The sequence below is a fragment of the Coccinella septempunctata genome, chromosome 1 (assembly GCF_907165205.1).
Source record: "Coccinella septempunctata chromosome 1, icCocSept1.1, whole genome shotgun sequence".
NCBI classification, from domain to species: domain Eukaryota; kingdom Metazoa; phylum Arthropoda; class Insecta; order Coleoptera; family Coccinellidae; genus Coccinella; species Coccinella septempunctata.
This window is the reverse complement of record NC_058189.1, coordinates 21,370,110-21,396,356: the sequence shown is the minus strand read 5'-3', so window position 1 is coordinate 21,396,356 and position 26,247 is coordinate 21,370,110. Positions and strand designations below refer to the sequence as shown.

Here is a 26,247-nt window from a genome sequence, read left to right as displayed (position 1 = left end):
AACACAGATGGCGCTCACATCACTTTAGTCGTTTCGGTTCCCATCTTTCTACTCTATAACCTTTGCTTCGGACAAAATACTCAAATGAGTTGTAACGATACTTGATTGTTTTTAATAAAAATCAAGCCTCGTTTTAAATATCCGTTTCCCTGAATTTTCCAGTTGAAACAATGCAACACCGTCTGATGGAAATTTCAGTTTCAATATAGTTATTCCGTTTCATTGTGGAAATATTTTTCAGAATCCTGATTAATAAATTCAAATTCCGTATAATTGAAATTTCCATCATTAATCCGCCGTAAGAATCCAAAATAAAGAAAAAGTGTCTTTCTGCATTCGGCGTTGTTTTTCCGTCCACAAAAACACACCGAATTCAGTATAAAACATCGTGGATTGCAGATAACGACAGTTTCTTTTACCGATAAAGAGATAACCGCCACCGAGAATATTTCTTCGGGAGAATATTCGAGAATTCCGAATTTTGAGTGCAATTTTGATCACGTGACCGTCCACATGTTGGAGAGTTAATAAATAGGGCCGCACCACCAGACGAAGATAATTCGATTCATTATTATTCATTCGGTAGTCATTCGTTATAAATTCATGATTATTCATTCGGTAGTCATCCTGCGATTCTGTTTTCAGTCTTGATTCGGTAGTGATTCTTTTCTTGATTTCTTCGTGATTCTTTAATTCATTTCCGCTTTAATTAAGTCTTTCTTCGTATTAGAGTTTTCCTTTGCTTTTCTTTATTTTTTTTGCTAAGTGGTGGTGTTACTGTACCGGAACAAACTGTAAGTCTCTTCTTGATACCGCATACTTCGTGATTCAAAGTTGCATTCTTTTATTTGTTAAATTGTGTTAATCCTTGTTGTTAATCCTCCTGTTTAACGCAGACTTCTGTCGCCTGGTTCTCTGGTGAACCAAGACCAGTCGACGGAAATCTCGAAGTTTTTTCTACTGGTAATGCTTGGCGTGTGACACCCAAGGTTGCCACAGAAAGACCACAGTAACCTATCCCGTCCTACCCCATTTGTGTTACGTTTAGACTTCCCGTTTAACGCAGACTTCTGTCGCCTGGCTATCTGGTGACAGAAACCAATCGGCAGAAGTCTCGAAGTTCTTCTACTGGTAATGCTTGGCGTGTGACACCCAAGGTTGCCACAGAAGGACCACAATAACCTATACCGTAATACCCCTGTTGTGTTCCGTGTAGATTTCCCGTTTACCGCAGACTTCTCTCGCCTGGCTATCTTGTGACAGAAACCAATCGGCAGAAGTCTCGAAGTTTTTCTACTGGTAATGCTTGGCGTGTACACCCAAGGTTGCCACGGAGAGACCACGATAAACTACCCCGTTATCCTGTAAATTGTTGCATTGTGTTTCACCTGTATCAACCCCGTCCGGTAATTGAATAGTTTCAAATTCTGATTGGCCTGTACACTGAAAATCACTGGAAGTGCTCGGGATCAAACCCATTGCTAAATTAACCGATTAAAGAGACTTGGATCTTTCTGAGACACCCGGTTGCTGTAAATTTTGTGTAAACCCCGTACATCCGTTATTGTCTCAGAAGGAATCAAAGTAACCGCTATTAATTGTTTGCATTCTTTAATACCTGATAGTTTGAATGAATATAATTGATTAGAATATTCTTTGATTCATTGATTTCACTTTCTGATCACCGTGACAAGTTATTACATTTCTGTTTTCCTTATTTTTGAACTTGGTCATCAGCTGAATATATTTCTTGACTTGGAAATAACTGTATAGTTCACTGTAATTTAGATTGTTGTAATAAATTCGGTTTTAAAGTACTTGTTATCGCTACCACCTTAGATAAACCCAACTCTGTCTCCGACTAGTAGGTACCTGGGTGGGTTTGCTATTTCTCCCTATTGAAAGAATAGCTGGCGCTCGAGATTAAACCCTTTTCCCGACCAAACCCGTTACAGAGTTAAAAACTGATCACAACATAGGCATAGCACATGAAGCATAGAAGGCACGAAATATCTTGCCGAAATTATAGTTTGCAGCTTGCAAGAACGTTTTCGAATTCCTTGGTAGACTTGATGAAGTGCACTTCGGCCCGCGAATTCATTTCGAATGCAGCCTAAGGGTAATTTCACTAATTTCACACAAGGAGAATGATAATCAGCTGGACTTATTGGCATAAATAAGTTTATTCACCTGTATATCATCATTTGTAATGCAGCCAACCGTTGTTCTTTGTGGAGAGGTACACTCACGTTTATGAAACTTGCGCTACCACCAGAAGATCGTTGTTTTAAGTTCTAAAAGTTTTTGAAGGGGAAACAATTAGTATGGATTGTTCAGTAAGTATTAATAAATATATTTATAATATGAAAAATAAAACGCATAAATAAATTTCAATACTGTGAAATAAAATTCCATATGAAGATAATTCATTACAATTTCATATTATCAATATTCATTTGAGAATTTCATCAATCAAATAAATATATTTCTGTGCCATGGCAAAATATACGTCTACAAAGGCAATTCAATGCACTTGCAATAATCACAATATTACATAAATGCTTTCAAGGAAAATGATATAAATAATATTATTGAATGAATAAATACAATTATAGAAAGTTATACATTTTGGCTCTTTGAATAAATAAGGAGATTGTCAGACCTAAAAATCAAAGTTTATTATTATTATTAATTGACACTCTTTGAAAATGTATAAAACTAATCAAATAAACAATATAAACAAATAAAAACATTCATTTTTACAAGAAATAAGTACAATGCCTAAACTATTCACCCAAATTAATGTTTGCACTTTTATAATTCCATGAAAAGGTACATTGAAACGTTTTTCGGCAATAAACAATAATTCATCAGATTAATGATATTATGACTAGGGTTTAATTAGAAATTATGATCAAAATGAAGATGAAGAAAAAAATCAACTCAAAAACAAATTGAGTGATTCCGCAAAATATATTATAAACTTCAATATAAATATCGTTAACTGTGAAAGCTTATAAATGAGGTAACTAATCAGTCTACATACATAAAGTGTTCAATTTGTTAATGCGAAGGAAATAATAATCATCTGAAATATATAATGCAGAAAAAATTGAAAGGGGTTTCCTATGAGGAGATTAAACACTTTACATGTAAGTCTACTTGAATATTTTGAATAAAGAATATTGTTTTCAAATATGAAATGAAAATAAATAGGGTTGGCAAACCTGGAAAAGTTCAACTATCGTAACTCGAACTATTGTGATGATCTGGTTGAGGAGAAGGCGGGGTAGACAAATTGGAACTGTTATTGCTTGCTATCGAATGCCTCGGACTGCTTTTTTCAGCGCCCTAGAACAAGAACTTGTAGTTGAAATTTTATGTAAGACAAATTGTAACTGTTCAAAGAACACTGACTAACTAAAGTTCAAATTATGTAAGACCGTTGAGTTTCAGAAGTAGCACATTATTTCATCATAGGGGCTATTGACATCTTATTATGATATCTCAAATTGAGAGAATCTTTTGGGCCTTTTCGATATTTGTTAATTTCATTTGCCTCATAATATAATATTAGGTATAATAGGTAACAGGGAAAAACCATCGAACGACTACTCTAAACACAGAGTTAGTTTATAAGAATAATCTCTTTAGTACCGCATGTCTCAACTATTGGCGAATCCAACTACCGATGAGGGCGCTGCGACTTGTCAACAAACATGGCGGAAAATGAGTAATCATCGTGAAAACTCTATTGTGAAAGCAATATTATCGTAGATTTTATTCGATTATAGAGATATTTGTAAAGGTAGTGAATAATTATGGGATTATTGATTGTGCTCGGGTTCCTCCAGAACTTTCCTGAACATGTTGGTGTCGTTTGATGAAGATTTTACAAGAACTTATATCCAGAAGATTTCATTCTATCATCACACTCACATGAATTATGTAATTTGTGGAAATAAATGAATGTAAATATTTGAGATAATTTATTTGGATGAAAACATATTATGCAGTTCAAAATTCCAACACAGAAATTATTTTCCAGCAATTACAACCAACTCAACAAGACCGCCTGAAAATTAATTCTACAGTTGTAATTTCATTAACGAAATTTGAAATTCTTGTCGAACGGTTTAATTATTGATCACTTTCAACTGCTTGCAAAATTCCAAGTCAAATCACAACTTTTCATTTGAAATGTTCCCAACATATCATCTCATGAAGATTGCAAGTCCAGTAATGCATGTACAACTTCAGGTATGTCAGAAATTTAATCTCATATACTTTCTTCTGCTCAGGTTTCTCGACACTATTGAAATCATGGAAATGAAAATTCGCATTGCCTTTCTTAAATGTCCAACACTAGAAAATTCATCTAGAACAAAGATATCTCCTAACCTAAAATTATAGTGAAAATTGGTAAATAGTTTCTCAACTGAATGACACTGATATAAATACTCACTAAATTATTTTAATACCTATTTTTCTAGTCAGACATCCAAAAAACTTTGTGAATATAGTTCACTGGTAACCGAATATGTAATGGAAATATCTAACCCAAAGAAGTTAAACTCAAGTTATTACTCACTTTCTAGGTTAGTGATTTGGCCGCTAGGCGGCGTTTAGATTTTTGGATTCGCCAATATGTCAACGTGTCAACTCCTTCTATGGAGAATACAGAGAAGGAGAACGATCGCTACTAGCCATTGATCTCTAAAAGAAGTTTTTTTAGAGTTCAATGCTACTAGCAGACCACAGATTTTTGTCTCCTAAATCATGTACCAGTAGACAATTAATTTTTATCGGCTGTGACTAGAGGCCCGACTCGGGACTAGTATCCAGTCCCGAATGACGTCATTAAATTCGGCACTGATGTTAGGTCCCGAATTCAACAATGTACTGCACTGGTGCTTTGAAATTATTAAGTAGTAAAAGGAGTAGCAAAAAACTCGATTTTCAGTACAAATCATAAGATTATAAGTACCCAGTAAAATATATATTATATCGAGACTGTACTGTACTGCAATCGATGGCTGCAAAACCTGGTTTCATCTAGGAAAATATAAAAGAATTATTCTTTTAATAAGAGACATGCCCGTCCATTAACTATTTAAGAATTCAAAAGAAAGTACTACCCCATTGCACCTGAATTAACAAGGGACTAAGAATGCAGTCAGTTAGTTTATCGGGTATAAGTATGTGCTGTGTATGTGCAAGAGTTAATACTCTTAGGTATGTGTATGTGCCATGTGCGCGCAATGTATAGTATACAGTAAAGGGACTCCAAACAGATTGTGAAAGGGAACCGAGTTACCATAGTCCCACGCATCTGGGCGTGTATTATATATGGTTAGACAGGTGATGAGAATAAGGAGACAGAGCAGAGATCGAAGTGCTCCAGGTTCTCCATTTCCTGTGACCAGAGGGCAGCAACTATTTAAAGGAGAATACGCACATCCAATTCCTCGATAATTCAAAAATTCTTGAGGAGGTAACCGGCTTGGAGAGGGTATTGAGGAATACTAAGGATTTAGATCAGAGAAGGAAGAAAAGGCTCAATTCTTCGGATAAGGGGTCCAAGACACCCAACAAGGCCTCAACATTATCAAAGGGTTCTACTAGTAAAAAAGCGGCAAAGTAGAAATATCACGCTGTATTGAAAATTGATAGATTATAACTTTCTTTCTTTGTTGTATTTGTTTCTCAGTTTCTATATGTATTTGTCAATATGGGTCCTTTTATTAGAGATAACAGTAGTTCAGTCGTCGATACCATAATAGCCGAGGATGTCTCGGAGCTTAGTGGCTTCATTAGAGGGCCTAATCAATTCAAAATAGTTCATGTAAATATAAGAAGCTTGAATAAAAATTATGACGAACTGATGTGCTTTCTTCGGCTGTTACCCGGGAGGTTTGATGTGGTTGTTTTGAGTGAGACAAATCAGATGAGTGATGTGGGCTTATTTAATCTGGAACATTATTGCTGTATCTATAATGGGGGAGATGTAAACAAGTGTGATGGAGTTCTAGTATACATCAGAGACGATTTGGTATTTTCCCAAAATATGGTCAACTTGGGTCCAATTAGGTGCATCACAGCACTCTTAACACATAGCCGTGATGAGGGAGAAGTTTGGCAACACAGGGGATGGCCTAGAATTTCCAGTTCTCGTATCGTGCTTGCCGGCGTCGTGTTGTTTGTAGGTTAGGTTCAGTTTTAGGTTTTTTGTTTTTAGTGCTTGAAAGTGCTGTGAATTGTGTGATGAGGGAAAAAAAACCACGAGTCAAGTGACTTGTATGCTGAGGAAAAAGTCTATGAGTGAAGTGAATTGTTTGATGAAAAGAAATGAAGTGAACTTTCATTTGGTAAAGTACCTAACGTGTAAACGTTTTTGAACTCGATTTTGATGTAGGATCGATTTCGTATCATACCTAATAAATGTTGTATACCTAGCTGCAAGGGCAATAATAAATCTTCAGAAAATGATTATGTTAGTGTATTTTCCTTTTCCAAAAATTCCTAAATAAATACAATTCCGGTAAATACATACAGTGCGTTTTGCAAAATTCATTTTGATACAAACGATATTGTGAAATTTCATCAAATATTACAAGCTGATAGCACTTCGAAACAGTCACCGATGAAACTTTTATCTACGCCAAAGAAATGTCCACAATTAAAAGAATGTGGGGTTCTTAAAAAATCATCAAATGCATCAAAACTTGCCACATATCAAAAATCGTCAAAAACAGACTTGGTATGAATTATAAAACGTAGTATTGAATTAGAATTTACTATTGATGATTTTTCACAGACTTGCAGTTATGAATGTGATTTGAAAAAGAGTTTTGTAACCACTTCGCTCAACTTTTGTTAACATATTTAATTGAATAATCATGTGAAAAATATAAACGATCAAACCGTTTCCAACACACGAGAAAAAAAAAGGCAACAATTCGGGATCGTGATAATTTATTGACACTACCTACAAAATAGAGAATTCGATAAAATGGGAATACGATAGTTCTTCAAGATTCTCCTTGTAATTATTAATGCAGTTATTTGAATTTCATATTTATATTTTGAGATGAATTTTGGTTTTGTTTTTTTTTGTGTAGGTGAATTTATTCAGCGGAGAATTCAGTTTTTCTCGGTTTTTGCTCACACTTCCTTAACTCTCAACTTCCTGATAATATTTGGATTCATGAGTTCATTTACACAATTTTGTAGGAAGAGATGACACTACACCTTTTTGTTGGTTCTTGCTGAACGATAAATTGAATTTGAAATATGTAATATTTTCACAATAATTGGATTTACCATTCATTCTTGGTGCTATTATACAGATCAAATTATTTTCATTAATTTGTTCTCGAATCATAATATGATGAGTCAATCCAATTCTTTGAAGTATGGCTTACAGATATTTCATTAAATTTGAGAAATACCCCATGTCGATTATTGGAGAACTAATTGAAATGTATTTGAAAATCGCGCTCCTGTAGTGCACTCACTGCACTGTTTTTCTGCAGTTTTCTCGAATTCTTCCCAGTTGTGTGTAGTCTTCTTTTTCTTGGCGTTTTCTTCTCCGATGGTGATTACCACGGGGTGATGGTTTGTTGTGGATTCGTCCATCACTTCCAAATTTATGTTGTCGCTTATATTTTTATACAGGCCGATATCTAGAATGCCGCCTTTTCCTCTATGAAAGTGCGTTTCTTCGCCCGGTGCGAGAACTTGGATATTTCTGTTCTCTGTATATCGTGCTAGTGTTTTTCCTCTTTGGTTGGTTGCCTTGCATTTCCATTCCGTGTTTTTAGCATTGAGGTCTCCAGATTGAAACATAGCTTACTAAAATGGGATTTTGCTCCCTTGTTTAATGATGTCGTCTAGTTCGTTTTTTTTTTGTGTGTATTGGCATCGACTACAAAGGTCATTAGCCGTCTTATAATTGTAAGCGAACATAAAATATAATCTGATTAATCTAAAAGGTAAGTTAAATTTTTGTTGAAAGGCGTGTTCGATCCAAAAATTCTACTATCTTTTTTCAGATTCATCTTCATACTTAAGGATACCTGCTAAGTTATCTTCGATTTTGAGTTCTTCACGAATTTCTTGGAATTGTTGGCATTCTACCAGAATATGTCTGATGGTAAGTATTTGATTACATTGTGTACACCTTGGTTGGTTAATTCCTTGGAGCATATAAAGAGACGTTAACCCTTAATTTGGCAAGAGCATTTATGAAAAACCAACATTACTAACTAATAACACTGTATTTTCAACAAACATGTATGCATGGCGGAAATAGTTGTGGGTTTGAATGAAATGAGGTCTATATATATAATATACTACATTATGAAACCTGATGCAGCCCTCTACACAGAATAATACTTGCGTGAATATGGCGTATCTCTTAGGATACGGAATCAAATTGAGGGTTAAGTTTGGGATGTAAATCGAGTAGATCTGAATTATTTCGTTGTTTTTTCTTGTAATTTCGATGCCGTAGGTTCATTGTCTTTTATTGGTAGTGGGTGTTGCACAATATCCTTTTTTATTAGAATTGCTACGCCACCTCCCTCTTTGTTGTTTCGGTCTCTTCTATATGTTATGTAGTTTCTCATTTTTATATTTTTGCTTTCTTTGAGTTTCGTTCCTGAAGTAGAATTATATCAGAATTTTTTTCAACTGCGATAGCAATCAATTCGTCTTTCCTCGTTTTAATTCCGTCACAATTCCATGCAATGATTTTTATTCCTTTCAGTTTTCTTCTCATAATTTTGGGAAATTCAGTATCTGCCCGATTCTACGGGTGTATTTGTTGAATTGTTCTTCGGTCGGTTTCAGTTCTGCAATGCCTAGCAGGAGTTCTGCGATTTCTTTCGCTATATTGAATTTGTAGTCCTCTGTTGTTGTTTGACCAGTTTTCTTTTCTTCCTCTTGCTCTTTCTGAATTGTTTTTATTTGAAAGTGTTCTGTTTACCAATGGAATACTTTTTCAGGTAATCTCTTCATTGGTTTTTTTGGGGCACTTCACTGAATTGGCTGGGTGAGGCCCACCGCAGTTTGCACATTTTGCGGGTATAGTCTTTTCTTTTTCGCGTTGTGTTGAGTGGTGCTCACTATACTTCAGGCATCGATATTCAGCCGTGCAGTTCCTCTGTACGTGACCTTATTCTTGGCATCTGTGGCATTAATAATAATAATAATAATAATAATAATAATAAAGGGCCTTTATTTTGTACTCTATGAATACAATCATGAGGCGAAGTTTAGCCTATAGCTATTCTACTTAACCATTGTATAATGCTATTTTTTTCTCAAGCCTTCCATTTCAATGTCAATTCCTCTTATCTTACCAATTTCATGAATCGATTTGTATTTCCTGTCTATGTCGATTAGGACCAGTGGTAGTTCATATCCATGTTTAACTGTCAATCCTGTCATCCATGTTATTTTTCTGGTGGGGTATCCTTTTTCTATCAGGTCCTTTTCTATATCTGCTAGGGAGAATTCCGTCGGCACCCCCTTCGCATTAATTTTCAGTGGTCGTTCCTCTCTCAGTGTGTATGTGGTCATTGGAATGTTTTAATTTTTTTTTCTGAGGTTTCTGTAGTCGTGAATGGTCTGTGATTGCACTCTGATGCCGTATCTAGTTGTTGTCGCTCTCGTGTAATTGATTTTTCCATTTTTCATAATTTCTCTAATTCAACTCTAACCCAGTCTTCTCTCTTCTTTATGGTGATTGGGGTATGTGCCTTTTTTGTTTTCTGTTCCTTCATCCAGTCTTGGCTCTTGAATGTCCTCTTTTTATTTGCCTCGATTTTTCCTGTGCTGATTCCTTCCACTTCTTCTTCTTCGTCCGGTTCGGCCTGAACATTTGTCTCTGTTTTCATCACCAGCGGGGCGTAACTGTTTGCGGTTTCGCCGTTGTAGGTATATGTTATGTTTTTTGCCTTTTTTCCTCTTCGGATGTTTTTTCCTCTTCGGATGATGAGGAGCCGAAGATGAATATCTTCGGCTCCTTTAGGTGTATCTTCCCTCACCAATTCATTAAGTCTTGCACACAGATAGTTAATCACTTCGTGTATTTGTACCGCATTAAGCCTGTCCAGGCTCTCCTGCCTTTCCTCAATTTTAAAAGTCGCCATGTCCGTTCGCTAATTCTGCTCGGTTATTTCACTCTGGTACCAACGATCTATGGATCTGGACACCAGGTTCACTCCGCACTGTCGGCTGTTCGGTCACTATCACTGACATTTGGTCAACCCCTGCCAACTTATATAGGCAGAAATGCAACCAAGCGGTTGCGAACTAAAGCTAGTTCGCCCTTCAGCCGGTGCGATTTGGCTGAGGCGCTAGAGTCTAGTCTTACCATAGAAATCAAAAATAATATCAGTTTTGTTTTCATCCATGATTAAGGTTAAATGAAAAACTTATCAGGAATTTGGACTGTATTTACTCTCAAATCTTATTCAATTTGCCTACGTTTCAGAGATAATTACTCCTTCTTCAGGGCTTAAAAGACAAAAAGAGCACTCAACAAAACAATCACAAAAGAACAGGTCAAGATACAAACCTGAAGAATATCAATTTGTTAGAGAGAAGTATTTAGTTCCGGAAAATCGCAAAATTCAAACAAACACAATCTTAAAATAATTGACAGATCATCTTTTTCTCCTTAATATATCACTCATTTCAAAGATTATAGAGTAGAAAGATAGGAAACGCCTTCATATCTCTAGTATTAAAAACCGACTACATTTTGGTCAGTGAAAACACATTTGACAATGAGATGGCGCTGAAAACGTACTGTCAATACAGAAAACCTGCAATGCAGTCGTTTTATTAGGTAGAATACCTTTTCAGTTTCATGGTGGGTAATTTGAGTCTTCAATTTTAATTGTTACTGTACCTATAAATCAATAGCTAAAAAAAATCAAAATTCATTTTTTAATCAACTAATTTTTCATTGATTGGATTTTTGCTGAAATTCTTTGACACTGTTTCTAGCGCAGCGCTACCGGCAGAAATCGGAACTACTGCTCTGTGGCAGCGGCCGTAGAAAGTGGGCCATTTTTAAAATCGATTCGTTCGATTTGAAATTCTGAACCCTAGTAGACTTTGCGTCGTCTTACTTGTAATTTACAAATGAAACTATTTCATTCATTTGCAATAAAACTGAAGATACTACATTAGGTACTGATAAATCAATGAAAAATTAGTTGATTAAAAAATGAATCCTGATTTTTTTCAACTATTGATTCATAGGTACAGTAACAATTAAAATTGAACACTGAAATTACCCTCCATGAAACTGAAAAGGTATACTATTTAATAAAACGACTGCATTGCAGGGGGTGTTGTAAAAGTATTCAAGTACAAATTATTGGAAAATAAAATAAGAGCAGTTTAGGAAGGAGCGGAATTTTTATTAACCCTTAAACCATATCTCTAAGAAGTTGTTCTGTAGAAAATGATATTGGTTACGAATACGACATAACTACCACAGTAAACCAGAAATGAATTTATTGGTATTCTTGTAATTTCTCCTGTTGACTGGATCTTCGAAGTCCCCTCTTTTGTAAACTGTCAATTTTTTCTGCTAAACCATTTTCGAGAAAAATTTGTTAAAGGAATGTTGAGTTTTCAAATACTGAAAATACATCCATAAATAAGTACTCAGTTGCAAAATTGTATTTCATCTCAAATTGGTAGGATTTTCATAATAATAATGCTTGGTTTTGCATCATCTTTGAATATTCAACTCGGACGTATTCAAACTCAATGGTATTATTTTTTGAACGATTATAGTATAGCATCATATTTTCCAACTTTTTCCACAAGCCAAAAAGCACTGTGTGGCCAAGCGGCCCGTTATGAGATCTGAAGAATAGCCATTTGCATTTCTGTCTATATAAGTTGGCAGGGGTTGACTCTGGTTTACTTTTTTGACCTCAAACTTCACACTGACACTTCTAATGGGTTATTGTTCGTTGCTATGGTACCGCAATATTTTTTTAATGCATGGAACTGGTATAGGCTAACTAGATATCAATACATCGTCGTATATAAAAAGCTGTGATGGCAATACGTAAATGAATTTCAAGCGAATAACCTGGTCATCATTGGTAATTACCAACAATAACCAACTGCATTCAAGCGCTTTTGGTCATTGCTGGTTATAATACGTGACATCAAGAACTAGCCCTTCAACGTCATCATTTTGGACCGCAGATAACCGTAGATAACCATACTCGAGAGCTGGGTTAAACTTCTGGTTATATGAACAGGCTTATCCTTCTTTGAAGCTTGAGCTCTATAAACCTGATCAATCTTATCGGAAATTTTTGTCAACAAATTTCAATGAACGGAAATAATGAAATAAAAAGCCTACCTTGATTATTTCGTGTAAAGAAGACATGCTTCCTATACTCGTGGGGTCTGGAGATGGTGAAGTATCTGAAGGCCTTGGAAGAGCGGGTGGCAAATCACGTGGTCTGGGAGGTGCAGATCTTTTTGCGCCATTATATGCAGGAAATGATGGTCTTATCGGCGTCGGATAAGATATTTCCGGTCGTTTTCTCTCGGCAGAATTCTTCGGAGGTAATGGGGCCATTTTGATTGGTTGCTATTTTTATGCAGAAGTACAATTTAGTTAGTACAAGTTGACATGGTAAAATATCGTTTATGATAAATATTCTTTTCCTTTTTCCTTCCGCGAAAAGCCTTTGCATTTTTAAGAACAAGTTGTAGCGTTCAAGTTCAAGCTCAGTTCAAATTTAAACCCAGCTCAGCTTTGGCAATTCCGTACAATTTTGGCAGGTTAAAGTAGGCTCAATGTTGAGCTCGGCTCGAATTTGAACTGTACAACCGGGCCTTGGTCTCGAAATAATTTGCACGCCATCCTCTCGGACCTGCGAAAATACACGCAGGATAAAGTGTAAGTTTAAAGGTACCTGATGAATCAACGCGGCCGAGGCAATTTCCGTGATAATTTTCAATCCAGATTGAAAGTGGTGATCCACCGGATGTAACTATCCAATGCAATACAAACCGGAAAGGCATCCAGCAAGAGCGATGGATTGACTTCTGTTTTACCAGACTCTGAGAATAAACTCAAAGGCGGAATAACTTACTTTGGGTTGCGTGATGTTTATATGCTGGAGAGGTTCAGAATTATCTACGAGATTAGTAGCAAGATCTATTAATCTCTGACGTTGGATTCCTTCCCCTGGTCCCATGTGACTGATGTGATTGAAATTGGTAGGGGCTGAGATCATCTTAGATCTGCGATCTGTACTCCTATAAAATAGATTACGAATTATTTCATCTAATGTCGGTGTTAGTGAATTGAGTATTCATTGATTTTGTTGGTGATTTAATTATCTTGAAAGGAATACTAAAAAATCACAAAACAAACAAATTTGACAAGAATAAGATGAATGATGCATGTTATTCTAAGAAATATGATTACAGATTGTTGGGCGTGTTGGTCGGGCCCGCCAAACCTGCCATCGCGACCAAAGAGGTATATTGTGGTACACAAACAAGCTCAGAGAGCTAAACTTCTCTCTCCAGTCTCATCATACTCAAAAAGGAGGTGATGTAGGTAAGGGAATGATTCTTGACTTCCTGTAGATTCACCTTGGGAGGGTCAAAGACTCCAACTCTGACTCTGTATACCGCCGGGCAGTCATAGAGGATGTGCTCAATCGTTTCGCCTCCTCTAGGCAGAGCCTGAAGAGTGGTAATTGGTAGGTATATAGACTGGGAGGCACTGGGCCTGCCTGTGTGAGTGACGAAATCCAGAACGGTGGCTCCAATATTCCAGCACCTTCCGCCTTATCCAGCTATTGCTTCATTCCCTGATTAAGGAATTAGAAACTCCTATAGTTGGTTCTGGGCCAGTAAACGCTGAGGTTGCGCCTTCTCTGGCTAGAGCTTCCGATTACTCGTTGGCTCTAGAGCCTGAGTGTCCAGAAACACAAATAAGTTGCAGCCTGTTGTGACATCCCAGTTTGGAGAGGTTAGATCTGCATTTGAGTACCTGTGCTAAATTGCATTTGTCAGCTGACAGAGATTTGATGGCAGTTTGATAATTTGATTTTTATTGACCTACCCGTCCTACTCATGTAAAGCAAGATGATTGGCGCATAGGTTAATGGCGAAAATTCCCGCTTGAAATACTGTCGTCAACCTGCCAACACCAACTCAGAGTTCAGTCAGGGGTCTACGACTGTAGACTCCTGCTCCAGAGCCCTGTTTGGTTCTAGAGCTATCGGTAACCCAACAAGGTCCTTGTAAATAGAGTTCCTTGTGACCTAGCCATTTGTCTAGGCTTTGAATCGGAGAACTGAAGGTTCCGTCTGTACTGGTTCTTGTGATTATCTGATTAGTTCTCATGCCCACCACCTCGTCCGCCTCCAGTTGGGCTGAGAGCCGATTAAGCACAAAAATGAGTTCATCAGATTCATTTACCGTTAGGTGGTGGAGCCTTTGGCTTACTAGTCTTGCCTATCCCTGGACAAAAATGTTAAGGGAGGGGAGGTCTAATAGCATCTCCATGGATGCGGTTGGAGTAGAGCGGAATGCCCAAGAAATGTGATTCACTTTGTTCAACAATTATATTTTTTTTTATTTAAAATTTGTGTTGAAATATATTCCCAAATAATCTCTATTGCATACTGTCCTAACAATAATGAAATAAGTAAGCCAATACTTTATTTATTTGTAACTAGTTGACCCGGCAAACCTAGTTTTGCCATTTAAATTATTTCTAGGGTAGATAATAATAACTAACTCATCGTGATTGCTCGATTGGTCGTAAGAAAAAGGAATGCCTTTTTTTCTGTTCTGTACAATTTTTTTTGGGAATATTTTGTTATATAAACCTTGCTCTAACAATAATAAACACAACAAAAAAAGAATTGTCCAATTTGGTGCGATCATTTGAACAATAAAGCATTTTGAAGTAAACCATAGATCCTCTTTTATTAATATAAGATGTTTTCGGTTAAACAAGTTGTCCGATTCACTACTCACTAATTTATCTGTACTTGTAATATCATTACTTATAACCACACTATTTTCCGCATCATCAGCTTTCTGAATAGCCGACCGTGTCTTCCAATCATCAACTGATGATTATTAATTTTGTACATTCTTTTTTTTGTTTCTTGACTTTCATTTTGTAGTGTTTTAAAGGGCGAATAAACTATTATTATGATCCACGATGGACTATTAGACGTTTATGAAAAACTAAACATAATTTTTTGCTGAAAATTCGAATGCTAAATTTTCGAACAATAAACTTTCTCCCTGAAATATTTTCAGACATCTGCATTTCTCCCGGTTATACAGGAAACAACCTACTACTTTAGTATTATGAGGTATCATAGCATATTTGCTGTTTGGGCTGAAAATAAACAGGGTGTATAAACACAATCCATTCAAGAAATATAGACACAAGTAGGCCTCGAAACTCCAGAAGTGGGTACTTCAATCAACGGTCAAATTTAAAACGAACTAGGAAACATTAAGGCTGATTCATGCTAGACCGTGTCGGGTCCGAACCGGGACCCGGACGGGACACGGTAAAAGAATTATATGAGCAATTTCAATTGACCCATCCACACTACACCGGTTGGGACACGTGCCGTGCCCGTGTTTTCAGAGTGGCGACCCGGTTGCAACGGCCCGGAGTCGGTCCCGGCCCGGCTCCGACACGGTCTAGCATGAATCATCCTTTACTCTTTGTTCGAGTCGAAGTAAACTTTTTGTCGTGTTATCTAGGAATAACCAGTTCGGAATGTTTTTGCTCATTGATTATCTGCCACACAATCTTTCATTTCCAACTTGAAAACTGTGAATGGCTTGCAAGAGTAACAACTATTAGCTATCTGCATAACCATAATAGTACCAATCCTGATGGTATCTATTAGCCACTATCCTTACTACTGATTTCGCCTAACCGACTTGCAAAATGCCCCATCTCCTTGGAACACAACGCCGACAATTGAGTTTTCGATTGGTGAAGTGGTCTCACGTGATGAAATCCACCATATTCTTGGTAAATTTCTTTGTTTACAAAAGAATATATACCATCAAGTTGGACAAGTCAAATCCATCAAAACTTAAGATTTTCAAATAAAAACCCTATAGTTTTTCTTCTTTCAGTAGATTCTATATAAAAAAGGGGCAACATGCTGATGCTAAAAGTACTAGCATTTTCTAGTAAATAAGAAGGAACTACATGTGTTTACTATACTGTGAAGTGCCGAATTTTTATGGCAGATACGTCGATTCGTAAAGAAAACGTAGTAGGTATGTATTTGTCGGACGTTAGCGAAGTACGTGTAATAGAAGCACCACTAGGTATTCTACGGTTAGTTCTGTTAGAAAATGGATGGAATGAATGGACGAAAATTGAACATTAAAAGTTAAGTCAATATTTTGCATCATAAAATATTCCGCTAAATCTAAAATGAATTTGTGTTAATCATCTTTTAATTCGGTTTTTCTTTCAATTTCAATAGGGAAAATGTATCTCACCTAGCTGATACATTTTTAACATGATCGAATGAAGTGTTTTGGAGTGAATAGAGAAAGAACCTGTGCTCACGTTGATGATAATAAAAGAACAAAAGTGTATTATGTGCAAAAAGTTTTATTTGATGCGTGGCAGAGCGCTTCCCTAAAGCATCGTTTTCAAACTTCTAACTTATAGTTGGGTAGCCGATTTACTTGAGCGTCGTCGCGTGGATTTGAAGTTTAGATGGTAGAAGAAAAAAAGGTTTTATGATGTATGCACCTTCTGCGGTGGGTCCGTCTGCAGGTTCTCAAAGATACTCGAGATACTCATACTCGAGCGTGTCAGATTAAGATACTGTATACTTCATTCAAATTTATTTTAGCAGTCGGTTGGCCATGAAATAATTTTCTCAAGTTTTTATAACTAGAACGAAGTTAGGTTGGCACTCATGAAATGTCGTTAATGTCATAACGCCGTTGCCACAACTAATATCAATTTTTATTACGAAAATGCCGAAAGTGATTGAAAAAAGAGACAGGGTTTCAGGAAGTGCTATTTAGAATTCAGGTCCGCTCATTCAAATAGTTATACCCTGATATTCTAAAATCCACAATACGTCAGACGGTAGCGAACATATTCAATGTAAGAGAATAAAGAGTTTATATAAGGTTTCATCTGAATCTAAACGACTTATATTTCAGCTGAATATTTCCACAATCAGAAAGATTGTGAATGAAGAGTATGACAAAGAATTTCCTTCTATTGGGAGACCCAAAAAAGTGGTGGCATTTCATGCAGAATTTTATGTTTGAGTGAATTAATGCGAAAAGTTTACTACCTACAGGATTTTCAATGAATGTCATCGGAGAATGAGTTCCCTAAAATGGATTTTTCTGTTTTTCATTTGACTTGTCCTATACAATGTAAATGTCTCAAGGTACTAATAAACACCTAAATATCATAATTACATCAATGTATTAAGATGAATAGCCACAAATACGCGCAAGTTGCCCTTACTGTTTATTCATGTGAAATTTTTGTTCAACGGTGAAGTTGCATCTTAACTTGAAACTTTCAACTCCTTTTACTTATATTGATGCAAGATAATTTTTATTGAAAAATTTAACATTCTTGTAATTATCTGTTAATTCCTTCGGGAGATACCCATTGCCAACCACTGCATCATATGCATTTCATCTTCGGGTTAATATTTTTGAAATCTACAAATGATGTAAGCCAAAGAAGATAACGAACATCAACTCTCCTCAAGCTAGTGCATATTATGATATTATACTGATCTCTTGTATTTTCCATGCAAATAACTGGATTTGGTATGCCTTCAATCAGTTTGTATAAACTTCAATTATGTTCGTCACATATTTTCCGAAGAGATTCGACATTGTGATAAAATACGTAATAACAGAAACTTCTACGTAGAACGGGCAACATAGCGTTGATTTAAAACCCAAAAATGTTTTGACAAGCTTCATAACCCCACATTTTCGTACTATACAGAGTGAAATGTGTCAAATTTCCATGGCCAACCGACTGCTAAAATAAAGTTGAATGAAGTATATATGCCCTACGCGGCTCTGATGATAAATTCATGTTAATCTGACAGTTTGCGTGGTGGGGGTGGCCGTACGGAAGAGTTGAAAATGATTGAAAAAATTTTTTTTTCGAGCGTGTCATATTTTTGAAGGTTACCTTGATTGGACCCACAGAAAGCTACTTTTCAAGGGACTTACAATTCGGACGTGACGCAGGGTCACAGCGGTCCTTTGAAAATGCAAAAAAAAATCGTTACTTGTACATACCCGAGCGTGTCAGATTTTCATACAGATGGTGTTGACCCATTAATCTGACAATGATCAGGGCGGGTTTTCTTAATCTGACAGTTTGAAGATGATAACTAGGCATTTTTTATCAAATATCTCCCTATTCCTGTAATCCTTGCTGTATTCATTATTAAAGTTGTAGATAATAAAATTCTATACAACTTTTGTCTGAAGCAATTCTACATACTCTTAACCGTTTTCGAATTATAGGCAGATATGGGCAAGGAGCTTAGCCACACATGGGAAAGGCCAAGGTCAATGTAAAAACCCAGCCTAATGTACATTCATCGCCATATATCTCAAAAACGTTCAAATGTAGAAAAAATTGCCTTTGCTAAATTGTTATGCTCTCCAAGTTTTATAATGAATGCCGAAAACAATTTGAAGACCAGGAAAGGAGATATTAAAAAAAAAAACTGATTTATGTCACTTTTATGGTCAATTTTTATTGTTTCGGCTTGATGAAACTCCGATTATATTTTTTCCGTTAATCTTGAATCATTTGCTTCAATATAAGAAAAAAGCGCTCGAGAATGTACAGGGTGGGCAAATTTTGATAATTTAGCACTACAGCTTTTAAACCAGAGGAAATAGACAAAATCTGATACCCCATTCTCATTCTCTTTTTCTGAGAAACTAACAATTGTAGTAGTCATTTTTGGCCACTTTTTTTTGTTTTCGAGTTATAAGCAAAAATTGGAAAAATGGCGATATTGAAATAAATTTATATCTCCGCTAATACTGATTATAGAGCTCTGAAATTGAAACATTATGCAGGCACTTTTTTACGTAGAATCCAGGGGCGTGCTCGCCTTTTTAGCAGGATTTTTAATTACGAAGCTAATACCCAAAGTTATGTTTTTTAAATGGGAACACTATTTTTCTGTGCAATTTTTTGAAAGCTTAATTTTTACTGATTTCAAAAATATATGACATCATATGGTTTGTATCAATATAAATGATAGAAAATGGTCAAAAACCTTTTTTCTCAATATTTCTATGGTTCCAACTTTTGATGAGCACAGAAACATATAGCATCGTATGATTACGTAGTGACAAGAAAAACGTCGGTGAAAAGACAAGTATACTCACATTCTTTGAGATTTATTCCCTTCCCTCAACGAAAATCTCCTTCTTGGTCTTTGAACAGTTCTACCTTCTCTATCAAGAGTAACTATATTATCTAAATTAATAAGTTCCTCTAAAAAAAAAAAACAATTAAATAACTCGGGATACTTCTATGTAATTCAATACAAATCACTTACTTTGATGTATGTTCGAGAGATATAAGAGATGGGGCGAATCATTCAATATACATAAAGATAAACTACCGCTGTCATTCAATGGTTTAGCTCTCTTAATATTGACTGTCTGGATCCAATCTCCGGTAGCGCAATTGAACACGTCAATGTGTGTTTCACTATAGACCAATAAATGGCCATCCCTGTAACCTGAATTGTATTTATTAATGATGAACTACCCAGAAAAAAATAAAAAAAAAATTGATTTTTTTGCTCATTCTAATTATTTCATCAGCAATCAGAAAACAATTCTTTGATGAAAATTTTAACTTTATTTGAGTAAATATGATACTTAAGATATGAATATACCTTAAGGTCCGTTTGCAACAGCCAAAAATTCTCTAAAGAATTTACCCGTGAATTCATGCACCGTGAATTCTCTCGAGTTACATACGTACTTTCGGTGGAATCCACTGTTCAGTTGCATTCAAAATAATTTCTGCCGTTTTCTTGCCAAAATTCTCCAGAGAATTTTCGATTGTTACAATCGGGCTTTATAGATAAGGCAGGAACTACAGTCATTCCAGGGAAACAACTATTATACGTAGCATCTGCCACGTACGGTTGTTTCTTGCGACATCCTACGGATTGTATTGTATATTTTTGATAAAATGATTGGAAAAGAAAGGTTACCATGAATTCTTCAAGTGATGGTGAATATTCGGAAATCTAAATTCAAGATGAATGTAATTGGAGGAAAGTACGCTTCAAAAGGAAAAGAATCTAAATTCCAACACAAAAAACCCAAAGAAAATATCATTTCCATCTGCAAAATTTGCATCAATTTGTGCGAAAGCTAAGTCGCGTAGATTGTAGAACAACACATGAAGGGAATTCCACAGACGACACAAGTGTCCGCACTAATCTCCCAAATATAAACAACCAAAAAGTAAACAAAAATATGGACGTCAGTTCGGATGAACACCGAAGGAAATATACTGGAAAAACAAATCCAATCGATCAAACGATTAAATACCCACAAAAAACAGCGAATAGGTGTTCCTTCAAAAGGTATACAACATTCTGAATACCAGAATCTCTATTATATGATGGTAAGCAATGAAGAAATTGAAAATAGAATTGAAATGTCTAACTGATGGAACAAAAAAAATTAAAAAAACACCAATATAAACTTAAAACCAAACTAGGATACTTATTGAAGTCTAATAACAAAAAAGGAAAAATGCGAAAAACACTCGAAGAATTGAAAGAACAAAATTAGATTATCTCTTTTGAGGAAACAAAGGCTAACAACAACCAAAAACCAAGAACTGAACCAAAATAGCCATATTCAGTAGTGATTGCAACAATGGAGAAAAATATAAGCAATGAAGAAATTGAAAATTTCCTGAAGGGTAACAACATTCAATTCAGATACTGTAAAAAAATCATTTCCCTTAACTTCAACACCCCAACTGGATACATTCGAATTATAACAGATCACACAAAAACCTTCGAAGAACTCTTAAGCAATGATCTATTTTTCAAGAATCGGCACTACGCAGTGTACCAGAATTCCCCCCGGATCGAACACCTATACCACTTTTTATATTCCAAAACATGCAACATCGAAATATAAGACTTCCCCGGTGTATCAGGCCATAATATTGTACAATCACCTGCCTAACACTGTCAAGTTGCTCAATAAAATGAAATTAAAAAAAAAAAAAAATCAAAACATCAAATGTATATTGCTTAAAAAAAGTTACTACAGAATTAAGGAGTTGCTGGATGACAAGGATATCATTGTAGAATAAGTTCCTGAAAGTTAATTTTGACTTGTCCTATACATTGTGAATGTCTTAAGGGATCAATAAATATTATGACTTTAGCCTTGCGGCTTTCACACTCCTCTCCAGAGGAAAATTCACTTATCCCAGATATCTCAGATATCAAAAGGATTAAGCTCTGTTGGAGCCCTTTCCAGGTTTTCGGGCTCCTGGTGGTGGTCGGGTCCTTGTCGCTCCTCGGCTCCCTGCCGCAGGTTGGATTCCTGCACCACCCGCACTTCCTGTCGGAGCAGACGGTGTTCCTCTTAATTTCCCATGTACTTGCGTACAGTTCTCGCTGTTCCCAGTAGTACCGCCTTCTGCATGGCTCTATAGATATTTTCGTCCAACTGAAGTTTCTTCAAGTTCTCTAGTAGTTTCTTCGGTATCAGGCCTGTACATGACAATAGGGATGGTCTTGATATCTTTCAGCTTCCACTGTCTCCTGGTTTGTTCCTCGAGATCTTTGTACTTTGAAATTTTTTCAGTGTGCCTATCTAGAAGATTGTTATTATTTTGGAATTGTCACATCGATGAATAGTGCTCTGTCCTCATCCTTATTGAGCAATACGAGGTCTGGTCTATTGTGGGTTGTTTTCCGGTCTGTGAGAACCGTGCGATCCCAATAGAGCTTGTGATGTTCATTTTCCAATACAGCATCCGGATGGCAATTGTAATAAGGAACCTTTTTCGAACTTAGAAGTTGGTGTTTTAGTGCCAATTCTTGGTGAAGAATCTTGGCAACGGCATCATGTCTATTTTTGTACTTCGTGCCCGCGAACTTCTGACATCCCCCGGTGATGTGCTGGATAGTTTAATGTGTCGCACAGCCATAACGACACCTATCATCCGCCACTGAGGCATCCTTGGCGTTATATTTCATGTAGTTCCTTGTTGGAATCACCTGATCCTGGATGGCGAGCATGAAGCCCTCTGTCTCAGGAAACAACCTTCCGGAAGTCAACCAGTGGTTCGACGCTGATATATCGACGTAATCATGGTTGACCTCGTTCTGGTCCCTTCCTTGCAAAGTGGTCCTGCTGTAGCTTTAACGGTGTAGAACTATCAACAACACAAACTACTTGACGGAGTTCTGATGAAGCAGCCTTGCTCAGGAAATATTTTCGAAGTCCTTCAATTTCCTGGGACATACGGTTGGACAAATCAACAATTCCTGTACCCCCAAGATGTCGTGGCAGCTCGGTCCGTTCTATTGAGCTTTTGGGGTGATGTTCATTGTGTTTAGTCAGCATCGTCCTTATTTTTCTCTGTAAGTCTGCTAAATCGGTGGTGGTCCAGGAGATGATACCGAATGAGTAGCTCAGCGCCGAGCAAGCGTAGGTATTAATAGCTTTTATCAGATTCTTGCTGTTAAGACCAGTTCTCATTATCCTTCTCAATCTTCCGGTGAACTCCTCCGCTAGTTCTTTTGTCATCTGGCTCTGATTGATTTTTCTTGCCTGTTTTATGCCCAGATACTTGTATGTGTCTCCTTCTTTTAATGCTTCAATTTCTGCACCTTCCTTGAGTTTGAACGTACCATCATCTATTATCTCTCGTTATGTTCAGCAGTCGACATTTTTCCAGTCCAAACTTCATTTTGATGTCTTCCGAGAATCTTCCAGCATCAGTTGCATTTGTTTTTTGGTAGATGCGAAGAGTTTCGAATCGTCCATATAAAGATGAATCATATGTTTGTAGGCGTTTGAGTAGTGTATTTTATGCCTTGAAGCGCCTTAGAGCATTGCTTCCCCTCGAGTCAATACTGAGTATATAATATTGAATTGTCTACTCTCATTTGAATTATAACACGGTCTTGTGGGGTGCGTCGTCTGGGAGTGGTTCTGTTTTTGTTGCCCAGAAGAGAATAATTCGCCTTATCTTCGGTATAAAACCCCTGGAGTCCTGTAGACCATTTTTTATAAAACATAAAATATTAAGTTTCCCATGTATTTATATCTTGAACTGCCTGCTCTACACGATGAAGAATATTCATTCTCAAAAAAAGTGTTGCCAATTTCATGAATATAATACTAAGCAAAAATAAACCATTTGCATTACAGCTCATAGAGCGAGCAAACTTTGAGTATTCTTCTATGTATACTGGCATAAAATTCTACAATCATCTGCCTGATAGATTTAAAACGTTGAAGTTTTCGAGCTTCAAGAAAGAAATCGAAAAAATTACTTTAGAACAGTGCTTTTATAGTAAAAGAGAATATTTAAATTCAGTTGTAGAGTGATATCACACTAGGTAGTTTTTAATGTTTTTTTTTTGTACTGGCTTAATTCAACGATATCTCAATAATAAGCCTTCATTTTCAACAGGCAATGAACACCCAATTACAGGAAATAAAAAAAATAAAAAAACGAATTAAGAAATGACAACAAAATAAATACCATGAAAACCATTCTGCAATCCAATGCAGGCAAAAACGCGCTGATGAAACCGCCAGAAAATGCATTGATGCAGCTACACAAAACATAAAGAAATAGATCAATATACCATACATTATTCATTCATCATTAAAACAATATCAAATATTTTCAAGTGAATACAAATTACAAATATAACCCAGAGAATGAAAATGCAGATCACATCTGTCCGATATACTATTAACAACGGTGCAAGCGTATCTTATTGGTGATTGTAGGAGTAAATTAGTCCTTGGGTCTTGGGTGAAAACCGTTATCATTCTTATTTTTTTTCCCTTTTTCTGTCTTCTCTGAGGATAATTAATTAATGTTTAATGCTATTTATGTTGACTCTTCCTATACATGTATAATGTCTCAAAGGATTCAATAAATTATTATTATCACCCAATTTGGATTTCAAAACGGAAAATCAACCATTCACCACTAAGTATCGAACACCCAGAATGCCATGATGAAAAAATTTAAAGCAGCAACAATTAACCCTGGCATAAACAAAGCCTTTGATAGTGTATGGCATGATAGCCTTTTTTATAAACTCCACCAGCTCAAGATGCCTAGATTCCTTCTGCTCGACATCAAAAACTTCCTAGAAAACCGAAGACTACGTGTCAAAATAAACAATATAACATCAAACGCATTCACTCCAAAACAGGACACACCACAAGGATCACCTCTGTCACCTATCCTATAAAATAAATTTGGGCCGGGAGCCGGGGTCATAATACACTATGACAATGAAAAATGCAAAGAAAATTTACACATCTATATGCTGGCCAATACTGGAATAAGCACATTCAATTCTAATAAATTGTAGAAACGCAGCCATCAAAAACTTGGAAGTAGCAGAGAGGACACAACTCAGAAGTATTAGTTGACTAAGGCCCGTTTGCACCAATACACCTTAAAACGAGTACTTAACAAGTGTCGTTTAAAGTTAATGGACGCTTAATTTTATTCCCAGTTGCATGACTGTGGCTCAATAGAATCTTAAGTAAGGGGCCCTCAAGTTTTTATATCTAGTGATATTTCTGTTTTTTATTTTGGTACAACTTCATCCTAGTCCAATAAAGCCATTTCATTGGTTGGCCGGTTGCCGATGATCGTTGTCATTTCATTAACCTAACATTATTCTCCTGTCAGTCAGTTTCAAGTAAACTATTATTTTATTATCAAAGAGTGACAACTTTTTGTTGCTGAATTAGCATCATTATTGATAATGAAATGGATTGTAAAATAAAAAGTTTATATAAGTATAACACTTTCTTTCTAAGGTCTTGTGTGAATTTGTTTTATTAATGTTGAACAGGAAAATGTCCTTATTGTCCTTGTTAGTAAGAATACGGTGAATGATTGTGGAGGAAATGTACAAAGTGCACTCGACTTCTCAACAGAAGAAGAGAGTTAGTTGCTAACTATAGTATGTTTTGTGACACAAAATTGAAAATAAGAAGACAGCAAAAAAAAAGGCTTAGTATTCAGTAATGCATTCATTCAATTTTCAAAATCCATCAAAAATGGGAAGTTCTGCAACCAGTTCAACAAATTATTTTAGGTTAGAATTTCGCCCTCAAATATTTAAGTGGTCATTACAGGAGCACTTAAATTTAAGGTAAGCTTTAGACATTTAAATGTCAGTTAACAGCTGGTGCAACGGAATTTAAGTTAAGGGTTCAGTTAACACTAAGTGCGTTTGGTGCAAACGGGAATAAGACGCCCCATGAACAGACTATATAACCCACCCAACCAATTGCTGTACACATCAACGAACATCTAACCCAGGGGTCGGCAAGTAATTTCAAGTGGGGTCCGGATGCAATAATGAAATTTCATGGGGGTCCGAGGTCTAGAAAAAACTTATAACTTTTTTTTATTTTTATTCTGCCACATTTAAATGATTATATGAAATAGAATAATGTAGAACTAATGTGAAAAATTACATCGGCGGTCTTGGGCCAATTTCTTATAGTTTGGTTCGAGCGAGATACAGCAAATGCGAAGGGTGTCTTCAAGATGGTCGACAGTTAACCTTGAACGATTTTTGTTCTTTATAAAATTCATTTTGGTGAAAGATGATTCGCATACATATGTCGTGCCAAACATAGTTGCCAGGTGGATAGCTAGTTTTTTGCAATTTCCATAAATTTCTGGAACATGTTTGCCCCAAAATTCTTCTGTGGATGCTGTTTTATACATTTTCGAGGAAATATCCTCTTGCAGGTCAATCATCTCCAGTTGAAGTGAAGGCCTTGAAATATTGATTAACTTTGCAGCCACTTCAGTCCATTCTGCCGCTGCAGCAATACCATGAGGTGATTTGAGGAATTAAGACAGTTTCCCTATCTCTGCAAAATCCTGGAATCTCG

At 36.2% G+C, this 26,247-nt stretch overlaps 1 protein-coding gene across 4 annotated transcripts in view; it reads right to left on the bottom strand.

The window, feature by feature from the left end:
• Positions 1-2,384: 2,384 nt before the first annotated feature.
• Positions 2,385-26,247, bottom strand: part of LOC123323036 (serine/threonine-protein kinase Genghis Khan) — a 163,785-nt gene continuing 139,922 nt past the window's right edge. For all 4 annotated transcript variants that reach the window (XM_044911233.1, XM_044911236.1, XM_044911234.1 and 1 more), the window contains 5 exons: positions 19,644-19,829; positions 19,471-19,579; positions 13,146-13,311; positions 12,404-12,637; positions 2,385-3,351 (listed from right to left, as the gene is read on the bottom strand). In XM_044911233.1, coding sequence (XP_044767168.1) covers positions 3,238-3,351; positions 12,404-12,637; positions 13,146-13,311; positions 19,471-19,579; positions 19,644-19,829 — 809 coding nt within the window. In that variant the 3' untranslated portion in view covers positions 2,385-3,237. The remainder of the gene's footprint in view (positions 3,352-12,403; positions 12,638-13,145; positions 13,312-19,470; positions 19,580-19,643; positions 19,830-26,247) is intronic.